We start from the raw sequence: 20,819 nt of genomic DNA on the forward strand, positions 1-20,819 counted from the left end.
TTTAAGTAGAAAAAAAGAATTTTTTTTAACATTAATGAGTTTCAATGGCATTTAAAAAAATGTGCTTCCCTGCCTCTTCAAACAAAATGGGAGACATCATTAAGAAAAATACACTGTAATATCGAGATACCCTCAGGGGCTACTGCAGTGTATAGGACCCTTTATTACGGCACCTCCCAGAGTGGTGTTTTTGTGAATCTAATGCACTACCTTGAAAATTCAAGGCTGAATTGACAGTTGCCTGGAAAAACCAGATAACAAGCTGCTTAAAACAGTGAACTTAACATTATAGGTAATATTAAACTAGTACACTCAGCTGTAAGTACCTCTTCACAATTGATCTACACGTTAACACGCAGATATATGTATATCTGTGTGAGTGTGAGGGTGTGTGTGTCCCCCTTATTTCCCAGAAGCTTTTTTCTGTATTCAAAATATTCACTGTTTCCATATTCTAAATAGTCTCTTTTTCCTATATTCTAAATGGTTAGTGCTGCCAGAATGACCACCTGCTGAATGAAATACTGTCCTACCTTGGGAATGGGGGTAAATACACTAGGCAACAACAAAGACCACTTGACGTTCTCCTGTTCCACCCCTACATTTCTATTTCAGTTTATCTATTTATTCTCCACCTCCCTTCCAAACTGAACTGAGGTGGTCCCACCTCCTCCGTGAGCCCATCCCCAAAATGTTATAAAATACAATCCATGCAGAGAAAAACTGCAGCATCACCACCACGCCATTCATAAATGTAAATTCATTCATGATGAAGCTTTCGTTTGAAATCTTCCTTCACACACTGAGCCCTGCACAGCTCCCCGCACAACGCCGAGCCCCCAAGCTGCTTTTTGATCCTGATGCCATATCAGCATCTTTCACAGTGTGGCCAAATCTCTATGTTCATCTGTATCCCCCTCTCTCCTTGCAGGTGGGCAGCATGCTGAAGACTCCCAAGTTACCTATCTGGCTGTGCAACATCAACGGAAATTACAGCGTCCTTTTTAGCACAAACAGGCAGCTGTTATCAGACTGGAAAGTGGAGCGCCTCTTTGATCTGTACTTCTACAGTGGCCAGCCCACACAGAACAAGCCTGCGCACCTTACCGTAGGTGAGCATTCCAGATCCCAAGTGCCCTGAGCTTTAATGTGCTCAGAGAGATGCAGCTACCGCCGGTTCACAGCTCATGCTAGCTCTGCAGGAAGGTGTAGAAGTGTGATCTCTGAAATGAAACCTAGGCATCGATCCCATGGGCCTAACCTAAGCAGTGTAACGTGGGAATTCTAAACCTGCTTTAAATAAGGGTAGGGGGGTCTAGAAGTAGCACAGAGGAACCAACAACTTGTAGGTAAGAGAAAAAACAAAAGGTTGAGAGTCAGATTTCCAAAAAAGTCTTCCCTGGGGTCTTCTATCTGTGAGCACAAGGCATGTAATGCCCAAGGAAAGAACTAGAAAAACAAAGGGATAGGGGCGGGGAGGTTCCAATTGGTCTATTCTATCCCAAGAACAAACATCAGATGATCAATCATCCCGGGACATAGTAACGAAACTGAGAGGGCATTTGTGTTCAGATTAGTTCAAAAAGCATTTTTGAGGCCTACTAAGACGCAACCACCGTGCCAGCCACTAGGAAAGCAACGATAACGAAGGCACAGTCCCAGCAAACCTTAGAGGTTCTGGTCCAAGGGCGACCACACAATCCATTTCAATTCCCACCATATTTTTTTAAACACATGAGGAAAAAAGACCAATCTTAAGATGTCTTTAAACACTAGCCTTTTGGACAAGGGAAAAACCATGATGAGACTGGGAGGCTGTATCTGGTACCTCGGCACCATAGATGGAGGCTTGTTGATTTGATGTCTGACTCTTTGCATTTAGTATCACAGGTCTGGTGTTAAGCAACTTTTCATCATTATGACTAAATTTGGAGAAGTATCTTAGTGACTGCTTTATCTGTGTAACTCCTAATTCTTTTTCTTTAATTATGAGAAATATCTATGTAGATATAGAGATATACATGAGCCCATTTCATTTAGTGGAACACTGACAATACATTCCTTAAAATATATTATCGTTTCTACTTTACTCTCTTCTTCGAGGAAAGCATCGTTTTTTGTTTTTATTAGCTCACATGCATGGCAAGCATTCTGTTCTAGGCTCTGCGCTGAAAACTTTACGTACTCTATCTCATTCTCCCAACAGTCAGCTGAGGTAGATACTATGATATTTATTTTATGTAGAGGAAACTGAAGTGGCCAAAAAATGATTCCTAATTGAGTAAATGAGGCTGAGAGATATTAAGTACCCTTAAGTACCCTCTCAAGTTGGTCTCAATGTCATTTGAGACCAACCTGGGCCTGGAACTCAGTTCTTGACTACCTCATGAGAATACTTTGCCCTTCACCCCAAAATGCAAAGGTACTCTTAGAAGCATTGAGAAGTGGTAAGCTCTCTCTTTTCTTGTTTTTCCTGACAACATCCGGTGACCTACACCCGGCTCTACATGTCCCATCTGGTGCTGGACCATGCCATTACATGTCATCAATATTCCGTTTCCAAAATCTACAACAACCCAGGTTATCATGGTCGTGTTTTGTATGGGGCGAGTCTAAATACCATCATCTACTAGAATCCCCCTCTGCTTACCCAGTTCTAGGAACACAGCTCGCTGAGCCCAACTCCTGCCCACCCATCCTACATTCCTTCCTTCCTGGCTTCCTCCAAAATGGTATACATAGGCTGGGGTCTAAATGCTGGCTGTTCCCCCCGACAGATACTCACTCCCATCACTGGGAAAGAGTCCGACATGAAGATGAACACAGGCCAGGAAGACGGTTTTCTCCAGTGGAGATGGCAATCAGAAGCAAGTGGAGAGAGGCCACCATCAACTGGAATGGAACTGTTCCCCTTTTCTAAAGAGAAAGCCAGGATGTGCATGACGTCTGAAGTGTCAGCACCGCTGGGATACAAAGCCTAATTGGGGGAGAGACCATCTCACATCTACATTCCTCATGCCGAAGCCCCACCAAACCCCGCCCCCCGTGAGCGTTCTGTTCTTTCTTTGGTCCTCTGTGAACTCTCTGCAGTTGCTATATCAGTGCTGTAGGAGACATACAGGCCACTTACTGCAGCACCTGGAACGTGTGTCCTCTATACTCACCTAGACTGGTGCCTTCATTTTTATTCAAAAGAGAAACTGAAGTCTCTTTCCTTCAAGTCCTCTCCAAATTCCTCTCTTCTCGGTGTGATTCTCCCCGGGGATTATGGAAGCAGGGAGCTAGCTTTCATTTGGGGATGAAGTCATCAGTAATACATCATCAGATTTTTAGTTATGGCAAGAACTCAAGCCTTCTCAAAGATTTCCTGGTATGAAGAGCATTCCCTTCCAAGGTTACATTTTGAGTGCCCACATTAGCAAGTTCTTGTCATTAAAATAGTAAATGGGCTTGAAGTGGGGTCTATTCCTGGTAGGCTGGCTATTGCAGCTGGCTGGGAGTTCAAGCCATCAAGGAGAGCACACAGAAGGAGAGATTCTTTCTATCAGTGCTATGTTTGCTTCGTTTCCCTATAAGCTGGATATAAATACATAGACGGACAAACAGATAAACTGAGAAAGAAGTCTGATTCCTAGACAAAATAAAATTATATACAAAAAAAAAGTCTTCTTATGTCATTGTTCAAGGGGGAAAACAATTCTTTTTAGAATATGATCTTTCCCTGTCCTGCTGAATGCTTACACATTTTCTGTAGAAATACACAGAGCAAGACACATATTCTTTCTAAAAGAAGCACATGGGGACCATCTAGACCTTTTTCCTACCCACACCACTGGTCTACCGACTCATAGAATTTGGGCTTTGTATTCATAAGCCAAAGGTTCGTTTGCAAAGAACAACTTGTCTGCACCCGTTGTCCAAATTAATTTGTTAAATGCATTTTCTTTTGACTCAGAGAATAATGTTTCAACTTGAGAAGCATATAGTAAATGAAACTTCAAGGTGAATAATAAATTATGTCAAAAGAAAAAGGCAATATGGCTTGGATTGCTGATTACAGTATCCTTATCATTGATGCTTTCATTTGGGATTTTAAATACATTGGACAAGTGAGTGGATCCCTACAGACCCTCAGCATATTTCTTAGTCTTAGCAATATTGTGCTTTTCCTGAGGTGCAAACCTGTTTTTGTTTTACAGACACTGACTTATTTCTAACTAAATCTCCCTTTTGGTGTGGACTGCTGGAAAGCTTAGAGCCTAATGAGAACCATAGCAAGTGCATCGGTCAGAAACCTCCCAGCCACAAGTAAGAGATCTCACTAAAAGTGTTTCACACAGTAAGGACATTTCTTTCTAACAAGAATGGTCCAGATAGTGGCCCATGACTCTCTTAGATCAACCATGGTTCATCCTCCGGGACTGAGCACAGGATACTCGATATCAGAACATAATCAGGGCTCTGTAGAAGGAAGAAGGGCAGGATGACTGTTGTGTAGACAACCAGCAGTGTTGCCTGGCAGTATATTAGTCCTTACAAAAGGCATTTTTTAATTGGCCTCATTTCTGAATCTATTTTCTATCCTACCCTATTTTTCTGTTGAATTCTTAATTGATTTATAATTTATGTTATTTTGTTGTATTTTATCTGCTGTTATAATGTCTTAAATTATTCCTGGAACAAATGTATTAATAAGTAAAATAATAGAGGAAAGATTAAGAACATGTTTTATATATAGTTGTGTAATAATTTTGACATAGAAAGGCATTCATCACTTTGTATGTCAATATCCAGTGAAAATGAGTGTTTATTTCAACTTATGAACACGGCACCCAATAATGTTTGATTTTCTTTGTAACGTGGAAACATGTTATTTAAAAGTAGCTAGAAATTTCCTAGGACTGGCAGTTCACCTTTGAACTTTCTGTGTTTTGAGATAAATGACTTTAATTGTCCTGTCAGCTTCTAAAACATAAAGCAGGAGAAAGCTATTTGCATGCAGATAGAGATAATAATTTTTCTGAACAGTTACCTAAACTGAATGTGTTTTTAGTGAGACCATGCCCCTGAGGAGACGGCAAATACTTTTGGTATGTCCCTCAAAATCATTGTTTGTGGGCTTCCCTGGTGGCGCAGCGGTTGAGAATCTGCCTGCCAATGCAGGGGACACGGGTTCGAGCCCTGGTCTGGGAAGATCCCACGTGCCGCAGAGCGACTGGGCCCGTGAGCCACAACTACTGAGCCTGCGCGTCTGGAGCCTGTGCTCCGCAACAAGAGAGGCCGCGATAGTGAGAGGCCCGCGCACCGCAATGAAGAGTGGCCCCCGCTTGCCGCAACTAGAGAAAGCCCTCACACAGAAACGAAGACCCAACACAGCCATAAATAAAGAAATAAAAACAAATACTTTAAAGAAAAAGATCCACACATAATCCTCAAGGTGAAATAAGCATTTCCATTAAAAAAAAAAAAAATCATTGTTTGTTCTTAGCGAAGATGCATGTATCATTTTTGTCAAGGGTACGCTCACCAATGTCACAAGACCAGGCGGGACCAGGCGGGGGGCGGGCAGGCGGGCCTGAGTTTCCCTGGCCAGGTTTGGCATCTGCAGGTTATGTTCAACCTTCCATCACTCCTGGACCTGATTTTATTTATAAGTAGGTAACACAAACTATGGATATTCACTGTGGGCTGTTGTAATTGCCTCGTCAGGGCCTCAGAGACACAACAGTTCACTCATTCACTCAGGGAGCTTTTTAAACATCACCTATGTGCCAGGCACTTGGCTGGGTGCTGGAGAGACACTGAGCAAAATTAGCCATGGGCCCTCTTCTCTCTGGAAGCAAAGGCATTCATCAAGAAACCACTTTAGTGAATATAAACTTGGAAACTGAGATAAGTGTTCAGAGGGAAGGTATTTCTGACGTGTAATAGCTTATAATAAAGGCTGGAAGTTCAGGAAAAGGCATCTCTGAGGAACAGACGGCTAAGCTGAGGTAGGAAGGCTGAGTGGAGATAAGCAGGGGAGGGGCAGAGGGGAGAGCAGGTGCCAATCCCTGCAGTGGACACGCTTGAGGAACAGAGAGGCAGTGGGTCTGCCGTGCAGAGCGTGGGGTGGAGCGTGACTGAGAAGCAGCTGGAGGGGCAGGGGAGGACCCACCACCGGGCACCGTAGACTAGGAGGCGTGGGCAGCCTTGGAAGGTTTGCAGTGGCCTGAGAAGATGTGCATTTTGAGAAAATGCCTCAGTGTGGAGAATGGATTAGAGAGCCCACAGTGGACACGGAGACTAGTTAGAAGGCTACAGCAGGGGTCTAGACAAGAAATGACCAGAGCAGAGTGGTGGCAATAAAGGTAGACCAAAGTGGGCCACTCAGGAGAAACTACGTGGTGGGTAAAGCAGACAAGGCCAAGAGATTGATTGCTGGGGCGGAGGGGAGATGACGGAGAAGGAGGCATCAGGAATAGCTTCTGAGTTTCTGGTTTGAAAGCTGGATGGAGGTTTGTGTCTTCATTGAATTTAAAAATACTAAAAGAACAGCAGTTTTGGAGGGGAGGAAATCCCAAGTTCAGTCTTGGATGTGAAGCCTTCACATGCAGAGGTAGAACAGTGGGTTAGAAATAAAGATCTGGACCTCAGAGGAGAGGTTTGCACCACACAAATACATCTGGGAGGCACCAGTGGCGAGAAACATGATGGTCGGGAATAAATTTGCCTGAGGAGAGTATGACGTAAGAAGAGAACTGGGCCTGAATCTGAGCCCCAACGAGTTCCACTGTTAGTGGTCAGGCAAGTTCTGATGAGCCTGGAAAAGAGACAGAGAAGGAGCAGCCAGAGATATAGGAGGTGGCCCTCAAATGACATCTAAATAAAAGGTATTTTCAGTCAGTGACTCTTTTATGTCAAAACTCAACCAGAGAGAATGGACTTCGAATAAATGCAGCCAGTCAGTTTCAGGAGAGCCGGAAATTAATTCTGCTGAATGTGTTCATATCCCCTCTCTTTCCAAGAAGGACTTGGGGTGGCTGATAATTGGTAAACTTTCTGGAGAACTTGGTGTGTCTTTTTTTTTTTTCCCCCCCTCCGGTTATTAAACCCAATTTTTAAAACTTCTCACTACTGTCCACAAGGTGGTGCTATGAGAGTGACTTTTTCAATCTCATCAAAAATAATTAAGTAAATGTGGTCAATTCAATCACACACACAAAACTTAGCAAATAATTATAAAATTGATGCGACGGCTATTTAATTTTTGTGATACTTAGAACTGGTGTCACTAAGCACGGCGGGTAGTAGTGCTCTCCTTGGAGTCTCCCTCTGTCTTCAGCTCCAATGGCGGGGAGGGGGGAGGGGTGCGGAGGAGGTGCAGCAAGGACTATAAATGTTAGCTCTCAACTACTTCCATTTGCATTGCCGCCTTCCTGGCGCAGACACCACTGGACTATGAAAAGAGCTGCCCAGATGCTCCCCTCCCCCTCTCTCTTGTCCACTTCTAACCGTTTTCAACACAACAGTTATCTTTTAAAACTTTGAATCTGATCATATTATACAGTAGAGTCATGTTTATGGACTTTGGACAAAATGCCAAAATCTTAACATGATCTCCAAGAGCCTGTGGGCTTTAACTTCTGATTCATCTCATGCCCCTCTCCTCATCACCATGCTCCAGCCAAGCCAAACTCACCCCCACCTGAGGAGCTTTGCCCATCCTGCTCCCTCTGCCAACAACAATGTTCACCCCTATCTCACTCTTCAGATCTCTGCTTAAAAACCACCTCCTCAGATGGGCCTTCTCTGACACTACCCCCCATCTAATAGCTCTCCCTGGTTTGTCTCTCTTAGCACCTTGTTCTCCCTTATACACTCACTGTGGTGGTTAATAATTACATACTTATTTGTATGCTTACGTGTTGAATGCCTAACTACCCACTAGCCCAGTGGTTCTCAGACTTTTTGGTCTCAGGACCCCTTTATGCTCTGAAAATGATCAATGACCCCAAAAACCTTTTGTTTATCAGGGTTATTCTGTTAATATTTATCCTGTTAGAAATTAAAGCTGAAAATCTGTTTAAATATTTATCTATTCATTCATTTAAAATAACAATAATAAACCTATTACATGTTAACCTATCTTATGAAAGACAACTATATTTTCCAAAGGAAGCAGTGGCATTACCTTATTACATTTCCGTAAATCTCTTTCATGGCCAGCTTAACATGAGATGGCTATATATTCTCATATCTGCCTCTTATTTCAATCTGTTGTGATACACTTTTAGGCTGAAATACACGACGAAAATCTGGCCTCACATAGATATCTAGCTGGAAAACAAAGGAGAAATGTAATAGCTCTGTGGCTCTTCTTCTTTGATACTACACCAGAACTCTACAAGTAGTCATTTCTGAACGGTTAGTTGCAATGCAGGAAGTGAAACCATATCAACGAGCTTTTCAAACTCTGTTATATTAAAATTCATTGGTGTATCTTGCACTTTCAGCGCATCTTTCCCATGCACTAGTCATTTGGAAAATATTGCTTTGTTGAATTATGTAGATCATTAAATGTTGTCGTATTTTATAATGCCATATCAAAAACTTGTATTAGTTACTAATGAACTATTGCTACATGAAACAACATGGATGGAGCTCATAAACATAATGTTGAAGGAAAGAAGCCAGACAGGAAATACTATGTGCTACACAGTTCCATTTATATATAGTTCAAAAACAGACAGAACAAATCTGCAGTGATAAAGGTCAGGAGAGTGGTAACCTGTGGGACTAGTGAATAGAAGGCGTACAAGAGGGTTGTGGGGTGCTAGTAATGTTATATTTCCAAGTCTGAGCACTGGCGACACAGCTGTGTTCACTTGCAAAAATTAATCAGAATTATACATTTAAATGTATGCTCTTTTGTATATGCATATTATAATTTTAAAAAAGATTTTTCTGAACTAGGACGTTTGAGGTTAGACATATAGATCAATGGAAGGGAATTATGAGTCCAGAAATAAACCCTAAATTTCATGGTCAATTGATTTTTGACAAAGAGGGCAAAACAAATGGGAGAAAGAACAGTCTTTTCAATGAATGGTGGTGGGATAACTAGATATTCACATGCAACAGATAAAGTTGGACCCTTATCTCACACAATACACAAAATTTAACTCAAAGTGGGTCATAGATATAAATGTAAAAGTTGAAACTACAGGACTCTTAGAAGAAAACATAGGAATAAATCTGAGATTTTGTATTAGGCAATGGTATCTTAGATACAATACCAAAAGCACAAGCAGTAAAAGAAAAGATTGATAGGCTGAACCTCTCAAAATTAAAGACATTTGTTCTTCAAAGAACACCGTCAAGAAAAGACAACCACAGACTGGGAGAAAATATTTGAGAATCATGCATCTGATAAGAGACTTGTACCCAGAATATGTAAAGAACTTGTATAACTCAATAATAATTCAGTTTGAAATGTGCAAGTGATTTGAATAGAGATTTCTCCAAAGAAGATCTACAAATGGCTAAATAAGCACACAAAAAGATCTTCAACATCATTATCCATTAGGGACATGCAAATTAACAACCTAAGAAATATTACTTCACACCCACTAGGATGGCTGTAATCAAAAAGATAAGTGTTGGTAAGGATGCTGATTGCTTCATTGCTGGTGGAAATGTAAAATGGTATAGCCACTTTGGAAACCAGTTTGGTAGTTCCTCAAAATGTTAAGCATGAAGTTACCACATTAGCCAGCAATTCACTCCTAGATATGTACCCCAGAAAAACAAAAGCCTATGTCCACACAAAAACTTTCATGCAAATGTTTATATCAGCATTATATTATAAATGACTATGTATAATAGTCAAAAAGTAGAAACAACCCAAAGGTCCAACAACTGATAAATAAACAACATATTGTATATCCATACCATGGAATATTATTCAACCATAAAAAGGAATGGCCTACATAGATGACCACATCACAGTTGACTATAACGTAGATGAACTTCAAAAAATTATGCGAAGTGAAAGAAGTTAGTCACCAAAGACCACATACTATGTGATTCAATTTATATAAAATGACCAGAAAAGACAAATCTATAGAGGCAGGAAGTAGATTCGTGGTTGCCTAGGGCTGGGAGGAGAGGGTAGGCAGGGAGGATGGGTAGAGAGTGACTGCTAAAGGGTACAAGGTTTCTTTTCTGGATGATGAAAATGTTCTAAAATTAGATCATAGTATTGAATACACACTCTGTACATACACTAAAGAACATGTAAACAAATCAACTTTATGGAATGTAAATTATATCCCAATAAAGCTGTTTGTAAAAAATAGCTATTTATAAGGGGTACTAACACCATTTGTTTGCAAGGGGCCGTAGTAAAATAGTAAGGATCTGATAGATTTGCAAAGACAAAAAGTCTTTGCCTCTGACCAACGTGTTTTGAGAGGCATGACTGTTTATGGTGGAGGGAGAGGGTGAAAATTTCATCACCATCCCCTGCTCCCTAACATAACCAACACTGTTCCCTAAAAAGAAACTGGTACTTTGGCCTATTTCACACGCTGCAATCAGACCCTCCCCTACTTGATTAAGCCCCTTCACCTCTAATTAGCTTTTGTTTTGCATGAGATTATAACCCCACGAGGAGGGGGGCAGCCATGCAAATGGCCCCTTCCTCTCCCAGAGGACCCCAGCTTCACTGCTCTCTTTCGCCTTTCTCCCCTGGGTGCCTGAATGGCTGACCACCATCCACGAGAGAACACACAGGTGACCCCTCGGCAGCAGCCCAAGAAGCCACAATGTGCAAGAACTAATCAGACTTGACCAGGCAGAAAGATAGGGCAGCCCTGACGGGCAAAACGAAAGTAGAAGGTGAGTAACCCGCTTGATTGCTGCTTAAAAGTAAGACAGATTCACTAACTGAGCAATTTAAAGCCACCGGGGAGGAAAGAGCTGTGCAAATGAGCTGGCTAAGTGAACTCAACTGTCACCATAGAAAGTAAAATAGCCCCTGGCTGGTGGGCAGTTCACAGGACAGTCTCAGAGCGCTATTGGTACCAGGTCACGGGTGAGATGAGGGCAAGCATGCACCCTATGGGCCCTTTCCGAATGGTGAGTCCAGCTCAGAGTAACATCAGATATACTCCAGAGCCTGAATTTCCAGGGTAATCAAAAGGCAGAAAGTTGCTCCACGCACAGAGCTGTAATCACTGCTTAAAGCCGTTTGTAGCTGCCCCGGCTATTAGCGTGTAAAATGAAAAACCAATTTGGAGTCTTTTCCATAGAATGAGATTTCCCATTTCAAAAAAGGAACAGTACACCATAGAAAATACTTTGCTCCTTGGAATGATCTAGGTCACGTTGCCCTGCATACTCAGGTTGCAGCTGCTAGCATAATGGAAAGGATGAAATCATTGTCCAAGAATTTAAGAGATCCAACTACGTAAGGTGTGACGGATCTCCTTGCTCTGCCCCTCAAAGTGCTACCCCTTCCCGGGAACAACCGAAGAAATTTGTGTGAACAACTGCCATTCCAACGTACAGGCCATACCCAGGCTGGGTTTTTTTCTACTTTCTTCCCATATACATATATACACACACACTTTTTCAGATTCTTTTCCATTATAGGTTATTATAAGACACTGAATATAGTTCCCTGTGCTATACCGTAGGTCCTTGTCGTTTATCTATTTTATACATAGTAGTGTGTATATGTTCATCCCCAGCTCCTAATTTACCTCTCCCACCCCCTGCTAATGCTCTGGTAACCATAAATTTGTTTTCCATGTCTGTGAGTCAATAACTCTTAAAGCCATCAGTCCCTTCTATTCTTCTCAGTACCTCCTTCTCACACACTGCCTTATAAGTGATTTATTGGTCTGAGAGATACATTTAATCAGTCATTTGATGTTGATAAAAAGGTATCTTTTGGTGACCTAATCAAGATCAATCAAGTTCCCTTTACTGATGAAAAGAATAGGGAGTGAAGCAGGTCTGATGCTGATGAGTGTGAGAGAGAGAGAGAGGAAGGAAGGGAGGGAGGGAGGGAGGAAGGGAGGAAGGGAGGGAGGAAGGGAGGGAGGGAGGAAGGGAGGAAGGAAGGGAGGAAGGAAGGGAGGAAGGGAGGGAGGAAGGGAGGAAGGGAGGGTGGGAAGGAGGGAGGGAGAGAGGAAGAACCTCCAGAGGTCTCAAGACAGACTGGTAAGGGACAAGCTGCCCAGAGAGCTAAACTGAGAAGAAAAAGAACAGTACAGCCCAGTAATTGTGCACATGTTTTATGGAAAAAACATAACAGATACCTGTTTAGTCAGAAAAGCTGATTTCTTATAATTAGTCTGCCTTGATATTTTGCACCAGAAGAAAATAGCATTCCCTTCTTGAGCTCCAATTTTCTCATTTTTAAATAACTACAACCCACAATCTGTTTCCAAAATTATTAGGATGACAGCAGTTACATTAACTACTTTAGGCTCCTTCAGACAATAGTGAAACAATCAAGGAAAGAAAAAAAATGCTTCACGCTTTAGTGGAAGTTTAATAGTTAAGAACTTCGCGTACATTTTTAAACACAATGTGTCCATGTACTTTAAAGACATGGTATTGAAGACTATAGATAATATTTCCTAACACTGACTTAGGTCCACATTCTGCCAATTGCTATTACCAAATTTTAAAAGTGACCGTTTCATTCATGCAAATGCCTTGACATAAATTTGATATTTTTAGAGCATGCCGAGCTGCCTATGAAATGATAGTAGCATTGTGGTATCAGGCAAATAATGACCCCAAATTAAGTTTGTTATTAAGTTACAACAAGGGTCACCTTGTATGTGCAACTTACAACTGCAGGAAATGGCTTTCCCTTAAATTCCACAGAATGGAATTTAATGCAAGACGGCAGGAAGGTTGAGATGTGTGAAACGGCCACTGTCCACATTGACTGGGTCTTTCCCCCAACACTCCTGCACCTGAACATTCTGTCAGCCCACACCTCTCACCTCCACCCGAGTCCCACACCATGGGAACCTCTCATCCCTCCCTTCCAGCATCCAGGAACAAGGAAGCACCCGCTGCAACCTTCCAATTAGGTCAAATCCCAAGAGCCCTCTGCTACAACAGAGGAGGTCCACACTTAGTCAGAAGTCTCATACTCCCACCGGCTACCATCCATGCTTCTTCAATCTCTGCTTTAAACCCCTACTTGAAAATAGCTTCACAATCTAGTACTGTATTGGAAATGCTGTTTACATAGCAAGAGAGAGAATCACAAAGAAAGCACATGACCAATTTCCAGCCTAACTCACCTCTGTCACTATATTTTTAGCTCATAATCAAAAGGATATGAAATAGATGGCATTTAAATTGTGTTAGGTTTGCGATATGCTTTCCCATGTATCAGCTGCTATTGTAAGCTTCACAACGATCTTGAAGTTGGACTTAGTAACCTGTTTTCCAGGTGAGGAAGTGGATTCAGAGAAGGTAAGCAAGCTGCCCAACGTGTTATATCTAGTGACCTCCAAGGCCAGGACTGGGAGCTTCTGGTTTCCTCCAGGACTCCTTCCACCACCCCTCCCTCTGCTCGCTAATTAGTTCAAGGCTCACTGGGTAAGTGGGGAGGCACAGGGGAGGGGGGCCAGCCCATCTTTTCCCAGGGCCCTTAGACCAGGGTCCCTGGTACTGCTCTCAAATCATTGAGTCTGAGTCTTGAGGGTTGATAGAAAGGGAGACTTCAAAGCCAAATTCTGTTGTGCCATCTCCCCGACCTCAAACAGTGTCCTTCAAGAGTCCACAGCAGGTTAACCAACTTTTGGAATCTTTCTGAAAGGTGCCAGGACTCCTGTTGCCTCCAGCAAAAAGTGAATTCTGCCCCAGCATGCCATTGGTCCTTGTTGCCTACACTGATTCATTCATTCATTCATTCATTGTCTGCCTCTCCTCGCTAGGATGTTAGCTCCATGAGGACAGGAATTTTGTCTGTTTTGTCCACTGATAAATCTCAGCACTTAAAAACAGTGCCTGGCACACCATCAGTTCTGAATAAAAATATGTTGAATCAATACACAGATCCTATAAGGTTTTCCTATTTTAACTAAATCACATCTTACCACAATGTATGTTTAAGGCCATGGGCAAAATCCCCAGAAAACAAGGGAAACGTGGTGGAGGGAGCTGCCCCAGAAGGGGGTGTTCTCTGCACTAGGGGCCCTACTAAGTTACGGGCAGGGGGAGGGAGGAAGGAGGTGCTTCGAGTGATGGGCACAGTTTTTTAAACCTGATAATTAAACAAAATAATCAACCTCCTCTAAGATATTTGATAAGTACAAAAAACAACTGGATACCAGAAGCCTTATTTCAATGTTAAAAGAATATATTGTTTGGTATGATCTCAGTTTTTAAGTATATAATGTGGTGCACTTTAGTTACTTATGCACTTACTTAGAAAATGCTTCTAGCAGTTCTCTGTAGGCAAAGACGAAAGATGCACTCAGAGCAGATCTCTGTCCTGCCCAGTCACGTGAGGCAGTGGTGTCCTGCAGCTGGACTCCCAGGGCAGAGAGTGCCAAGTGTGTGCATCAACACCCAACTCCAAGTCCTGTGGCATCACCTGGATAGGTTGAAATTGGTACGAATATTTCCGTCACAAAAACTGGCAAACGAAAACTCAGGGTTTTTTATCTTTTCAGAGATCTGCCGGTTAAACACTGACCAATATACCACTGCTTGAGGAGTCCTGTTAATTATAGAAGTGTAGGTGGTGGCCAGCCATGACCCTGGAGAGAAGGGTGTGATTGGTCTCTACCTTTCATGGAGCTTAGCAAAAGCTCCCCTCCCCCTAGTAGGGAGGACTGGAGAATTGTGGGGATGGGTAGATCCATGAGCATCAAGTGCCCAGGCTCCTTCTGGATAAGAAGGTACTGTAGGGCTTCCCTGGTGGCGCAGCGGTTAGGAGTCTGCCTGCCAATGCATGGGACGCGGGTTCGAGCCCTGGTCCAGGAGGATCCCACATGCCGCGGAGCAACTGGGCCCGTGAGCCACAACTGCTGAACTTGCGCTCTGGAGCCCGCGGGCCACAGTTGCTGAAGCCTGCATGCCTGGAGCCCGTGCTCCACAACAAGGGAAGCCACCACAGTGAAGCCTAGGCACCGCAACGAAGAGTGGCCCCCGCTGGCCACAACTAGAGAAAGCCCGTGCACAGCAACGAAGACCCAACACAGCCAAAAATAAATTAAAATAAAATAATTTAAAAAAAAAAAAAAAGAAGAAGATACTGTAATGCCCCACCCCTGTTTACTGAAATTCAAGTTAGGGAAACTTGTTAGGAGAATCATGGTGTGATCCTAAGCAAGATCCAGTACTATCAGCAAAGGGCAATGACGCCATGATACAAAATTACCCTGAGGAAAAGGGGGTAGTTTATTTTTTTTAATTTTTATTGAAATATAGTTGATTTACAATGTTGTATTCATTTCAGGTATACGGCAAAGTGATTCAGTCATAAATATATATATATACATATATCAATATATATACTTTTTTAGATTCTTTTCTATTATAAATTACAAGATACTGAGTAAAATTCCCTGTGCTACACAGTAGGTCGTTGATATTTATCTATTTTACATATAGTAGTGTATATATTTTAATCCCAAACTCCTAATTTATCCCTCCCCCCTACCTTTCCCATTTGGTAACCATGTTTGCTTTATATGTCTGTGGGTCTGTTTCTGTTTTGTAAATAAGCTCATTTGTATCATTTTTTTAGATCCCAAATATAAGCGATATCATGATATTTCTCTTTGTCTGACTTACTTCAGTTAGTGTGATAATCTCTAGGTTCATTCATGTTGCTATAAATGACATTATTTCATTCTTTTTTATGGCTGAGTATTCCATTGTGTATATATACCATAACTTCTTCATCCATTCCTTTGTCGATGGACACTTAGGGTGCTTCCATGTCTTGGCTATTGTAAATAGTGCTGTTATGAATACTGGGGGGACTTTAGAGTTGGTCCAGACTCAACACAAAGGCCTTGGGATGGGCTACTTCCCAGCTGTGCCATTCTTCAGCTGTTTCATGCTTTGGGACTCCATGACTCTGACCTTGAAGCTAACATGTGAAGCACCTCTGTAATGCTTCAGAGAGTACCAAGGTCACCTGTCCAATAGCACAGAATCGGTCTTCAAGAGCAATTCTATGATGCAGTGAGTGGGAGAAGAATGATCACATTTTCCGGGGTACTCACACCTGGCATCTGGAAACAGGACTAAGCTGCTCTATCCCAAGTAACGTCCTGGAGTTTTTCAACAAATAAGCATGGGGAGTGGGGCATCCTATAGAACAGAATTCCAGGGGGAGATTCTAGGCTTCTTGTTAACAAGGTAGCATGGATGCTCAAGCAATCACCTGATAAGCAGAGAACGTTTTATATGTACATATACAAGAAAATATATTCAGATAGTAAGAATGATTATCAGGAGATGAGGGAATTGTGGATGATTCTCTTTACACTTTATTTTTTACGATTCTATAAGAAAAGTAAATCGCAAGCCCATGTGTTTTGCTGTTGCATCAAAAACATTCAAGTTCTTCCCAGTGGCAGGAAGATGCCTCCACACCCAGAGGCTTGCCCCTGTAGGGCTAATAAAGGAACCACCTGGATTGTACCCTCCAGTTCAGACCTTGCCAGGATCCGCTCCACTCCAGGCACAGGGGAGAATGGCAGCGCGGGGGCCCTGCTGGGGCCGACTGGGGGGCTCGCGAAGGTGATGGGCTGTCACCAGCCTCACCAGGACATGGAAGAGAAGCACAATCACAATCAAGATCCGCAGGCCCCTGGATGCAGACGACCTCATGAAGACCACCTACCCCAGCCACTCCCTGCCACTGTATTCGGTGAGAGGGACTGTGGCTGATCTTTGATCTTTTTTCTTCAATTTCTTTAACGTCATATTCTCACAATTAAACAAATAAAAGGCAAAAACAAGATTGGTCAACAGGTGAAACTTTATAAGATTTCCTCTGGGTTTTATGTAAAGTAGGAACTCTAAGGACCTACTGTATGTTTGTGTGTGTGTGTGTATATATACATATATATATATACATATGACTGAATCACTTTGCTGTACACCTGAAACTAACACAGCATTGTAAATCAACAATACTTCAATAAAAAATAAAAATTAAAGCGACTTTTTTAAAAAGTAGGGACTCCACCGTCGAGATGAGACTCTTGTGCCTTGCTGAGTCTCTGTGCTGAGTCTTTTTTTGTGGGTATGGGGTAGGGGGGAGGGACTTCTATACTAACATTAGTTTGACTCTAGAGAAATCTGTCTCCACTCCTGAAAGCTGTGAGGGACGCTGATGCCGGCAGCTGCACGCCCCCGGCCTTCCCCCCCACCCCGACCCCATGCCAATGACAGCTCTTCTGTGAGAGACAGAGGTCAGGGCAGGAACCACTCAACCGCAGTCTTTAATAACTCTCTCTCTCCATGCTAACATGGGATCAATGAGATCTAAATTGAAATGTGTGGTTGAATGGCTTTCTGAAAATGTCCTGTGCCTCTGAGTCTTTGCAGAAGTTACACTCTCCTTCAGGGCAAGTTGGGGTGGGTACTCATGTGGATGGCTATTGTGCACCTAACCCCTTTTACAGAGCTAGCACAGAGGAGAATGGATTTATGCTGCTGACGGAATGGGAAATGGGATTTGAGGAAACAAGGCGTTCTCCAGCAAGCAGAGCCTGAGAGGTGAAGTCTTCCGTGTTTCTCCTTTATTTAGGGGTGGAAACTCCACGGAGCAGGAGCGAGGGACACGGGGAGGGAGGCAGGGAAGGAGGAGTGCCACGCGAGGGTGAGATGCATGGAAGGCACTAGAAGCTTGACCTCCTGCCACTCCTCTGAGAAGCCTTTTTTTTTTTTTTTGCCACGCCATGCAGCATGTGGGATCTTAGTTCCCCGACCAGGGATCGAACCTATGCCCCCTGCATTGGAAATGCAGAGTCTTAACCACTGGACCGCGGGGGAAATCCTGAGAAGCCATTTAAAATGTGCCTCAGGACTGTTCAGCTGGGTGAGAAAGGGGAAAAAAACGTATCTAGCAGCCCTCCTCTCAGGTTGAAGGTTTATTCCAGGGGGTGTTTTCTGCCCTGCATTTCTGGTTGTGTATGTGTGGAGGTTTTACAACTTCCCATGCATCGGTGTCAACAGGGAGGGCCCAGAACAGAAGGCAAGAAGTCTGAGGGGCAAGCGTGAAGCTGGGGGTGGCCCAGGCATAGCTGGTCACCACTGCAGCCTCTGGACCTGGAGACGTGGGTTGGTCATCAGCTGGCTTAACTCCTACACATGCCTCAAATATCAGATCGGATGCTCCTCCACCAGGAAACCTTCCCCGACAGGCCACTCCTCCATGGTTCCACTAAATTGATTCATTAATACTATGTTCACTGACAAATGATTCCAGCCAGAAAATTATTAAAGGCTTTAGACTCTATAAAATAAATTACTATTTAGTAAACTAAAAATTCAACACTCCACCTGCTGTTTTAACTTAACATACCCAAGATAGACTCTCCGGTGGTTTTTAAATTCTTGTTCACTGTGGCAGAAATTGATAGTTATCCCCAAATCTTCATTTCCCTCCTTCTACAGTAATACAGTTATACTAATAGTTTTTATCTGGGCAGATGGCCTCCCAGAATACATTTCCCAGGCTCCCTTGCAGCGAGATGCAGCCACGTAACTCAGTTCCAGCCAATGGTATGTGAGCAGAAGCCAGGAGTGCAAATACCAAGTTGGGTCCTTAAAGAGAAAGAGTGAGGGCGCCGTCATTCCCTTCACCCTTCCCACTGGTTTGAATGTGAGTGGACACTGTGGAGATGGTCCATCTAGGCCCACATGGACGAGAGCAGCACCTTCAAGACAGTGAATCAAAAAGACAGGACACTGGGACCCTTCACCCTAGTGCTGCTACCCCCGCCCTGGACCCTTATATCCAGACTATTTGGTGAGAAAAAGGTACACATCACGCATTCATCGCCTAAAAGAAAAAAACTGTATTGACTGTCTTACTATATACTTAGGACTTCCTAAGTTCTGGGAACTCAGAGTAGGACTGTGGAGATCAAAGATGTCATTCTTACCTAAAAGAAGCTGTTGGCCTAGTGACAAGGGAGACTATAAAAAATATCACAGGGCTTCCCTGGTGGCGCAGTGGTTGAGAATCTGCCTGCCAATGCAGGGGACATGGGTTCGAGCCCTGGTCTGGGAAGATCCCACATGCCGCAGAGCAACTAGGCCCGTGAGCCACAGCTACTGAGCCTGCGTGTCTGGAGCCTGTGCTCCGCAACAAGAGAGGCCGCGATAGTGAGAGGCCCGCGCGCCGCGATGAAGAGTGGCCCCCGCTTGCCACAACTAGAGGAAGCCCTTGCACAGAAACGAAGACCCAACACAGCCATAAATAAATAAATAAATAAATCCCATTAAAAAAAAAAAATTGTTAAAAAAAGAAAAAAAAATATCACACACACACACACACACACAAGTGTGACAAGGGCTATGACAATTAAGTACAGGTGCTGGGAGAGTGCGTGTGAGAGGGCTTCCTGAAGGAGGTGACGTCCATATGATTTCGAAACAAGGAAAGGAATCCATGAGGAAGAAGAACAAAAAGAACAGCATAAACAAAGACAGTGAGGCGAGAGAGCGTGGTGCCTTCAGGTGAGAAGGCGGTGGAGCCCAGCAGTGACGGGAATGGGCTCGGTGGTCAAACTGCTCAGATTCAAATCCTGCTTTAGCACTTATTAACTGCTAGACCTTAGGTGAGTCACTTAACCACTATGTGCCTACCTCGTAGAGTTGCCATCAGGACTGCATGAGCTAACAACCCATGTAAAAATCCTTAGCACAGTGTTTGACTTGTAGTACAGAACAGGCTGGGTAAATATTAGATTAAAAAAAAGAAAAATGTAGGTATGACTGGCACCCAGAGAGCAGAGTGAAGACTTATCAGAGAAGAGGCTAAAGGGATAGCCCGTGACCAGATCATCAAAGAGTGTGGGTATCATCCGGAAGCCTAAGGGATTTTAAGCAGGAAGTTCACGTGGTCAGAAAGATTTCTGCCTCCCAAGAGCTCAGTTTGACGGCAGAGGGGCACAGAGGTCACCAGGGGTCAGTCCTCCTTTCTAAATGAACCTTGGCTCTGCACAAAGAAAAGCATTTACTCCACACATCGCACCCCCTAGGCAAATATTTTTTGTGAACTGTAGACTGAGAAAATGGGTGGACCAAATACAGATGACCACCCTGGTAATGACAATTCAGCATGCCTTCTGGCAGAGCCTCACTGCCTTGTCCCTGTCTCAGAGGAAGACTTTTATTGCTTTTGCCACTATTATTCGATAACAAACTAAATTTCCACTTCCTGTCTTGCTAAGAAAAATTTCCATGGTCAGATGACCAAGAATATCATTTTCCACCTGAATGAGGTTAAGTCATTGCAGGGGTCTCCCTTGCAGTCAGGGATAAATTCACTGAAGCTTTTCTCAAGGTGGAACCTGACTTACTTTCTTAGTCTGGTTTTTCCATGCAAGCATATCCAAAAAATACTCCGAAGCTGGCCCGGCTGTTTACATCCCTCAGACGACCCAAGCGTATTCGCGCTCTGAACAGCGCTCGGGGAGCAATGCACTCCGGTGGCGGCTTTCTCTGAAATTTCTCCACCTGGTATTGGATGGCCCAGCTCCTGTCATGTAATGACTTTCCTCCCTGCAGAAATGGTGAGTGCCAACAAAATAGTGATTCTTTCCCTT

At 43.3% G+C, this 20,819-nt stretch overlaps 1 protein-coding gene across 1 annotated transcript in view; it reads left to right on the forward strand.

Annotated features, from left to right (window-relative positions):
• Positions 1-4,891, forward strand: part of MINDY4B (MINDY family member 4B) — a 44,460-nt gene extending 39,569 nt beyond the window's left edge. Inside the window, exons 11-12 of the mRNA XM_082394544.1 lie at positions 932-1,112; positions 2,778-4,891. Of these exons, the coding sequence (XP_082250670.1) occupies positions 932-1,112; positions 2,778-2,920 (324 nt within the window). The 3' untranslated portion in view covers positions 2,921-4,891. The remainder of the gene's footprint in view (positions 1-931; positions 1,113-2,777) is intronic.
• The last annotated feature ends 15,928 nt before the right edge of the window (positions 4,892-20,819 follow it).

The sequence above is a fragment of the Balaenoptera borealis genome (assembly GCF_965194805.1).
Source record: "Balaenoptera borealis genome assembly, chromosome: 5".
In the NCBI taxonomy this organism is placed as follows: domain Eukaryota; kingdom Metazoa; phylum Chordata; class Mammalia; order Artiodactyla; family Balaenopteridae; genus Balaenoptera; species Balaenoptera borealis.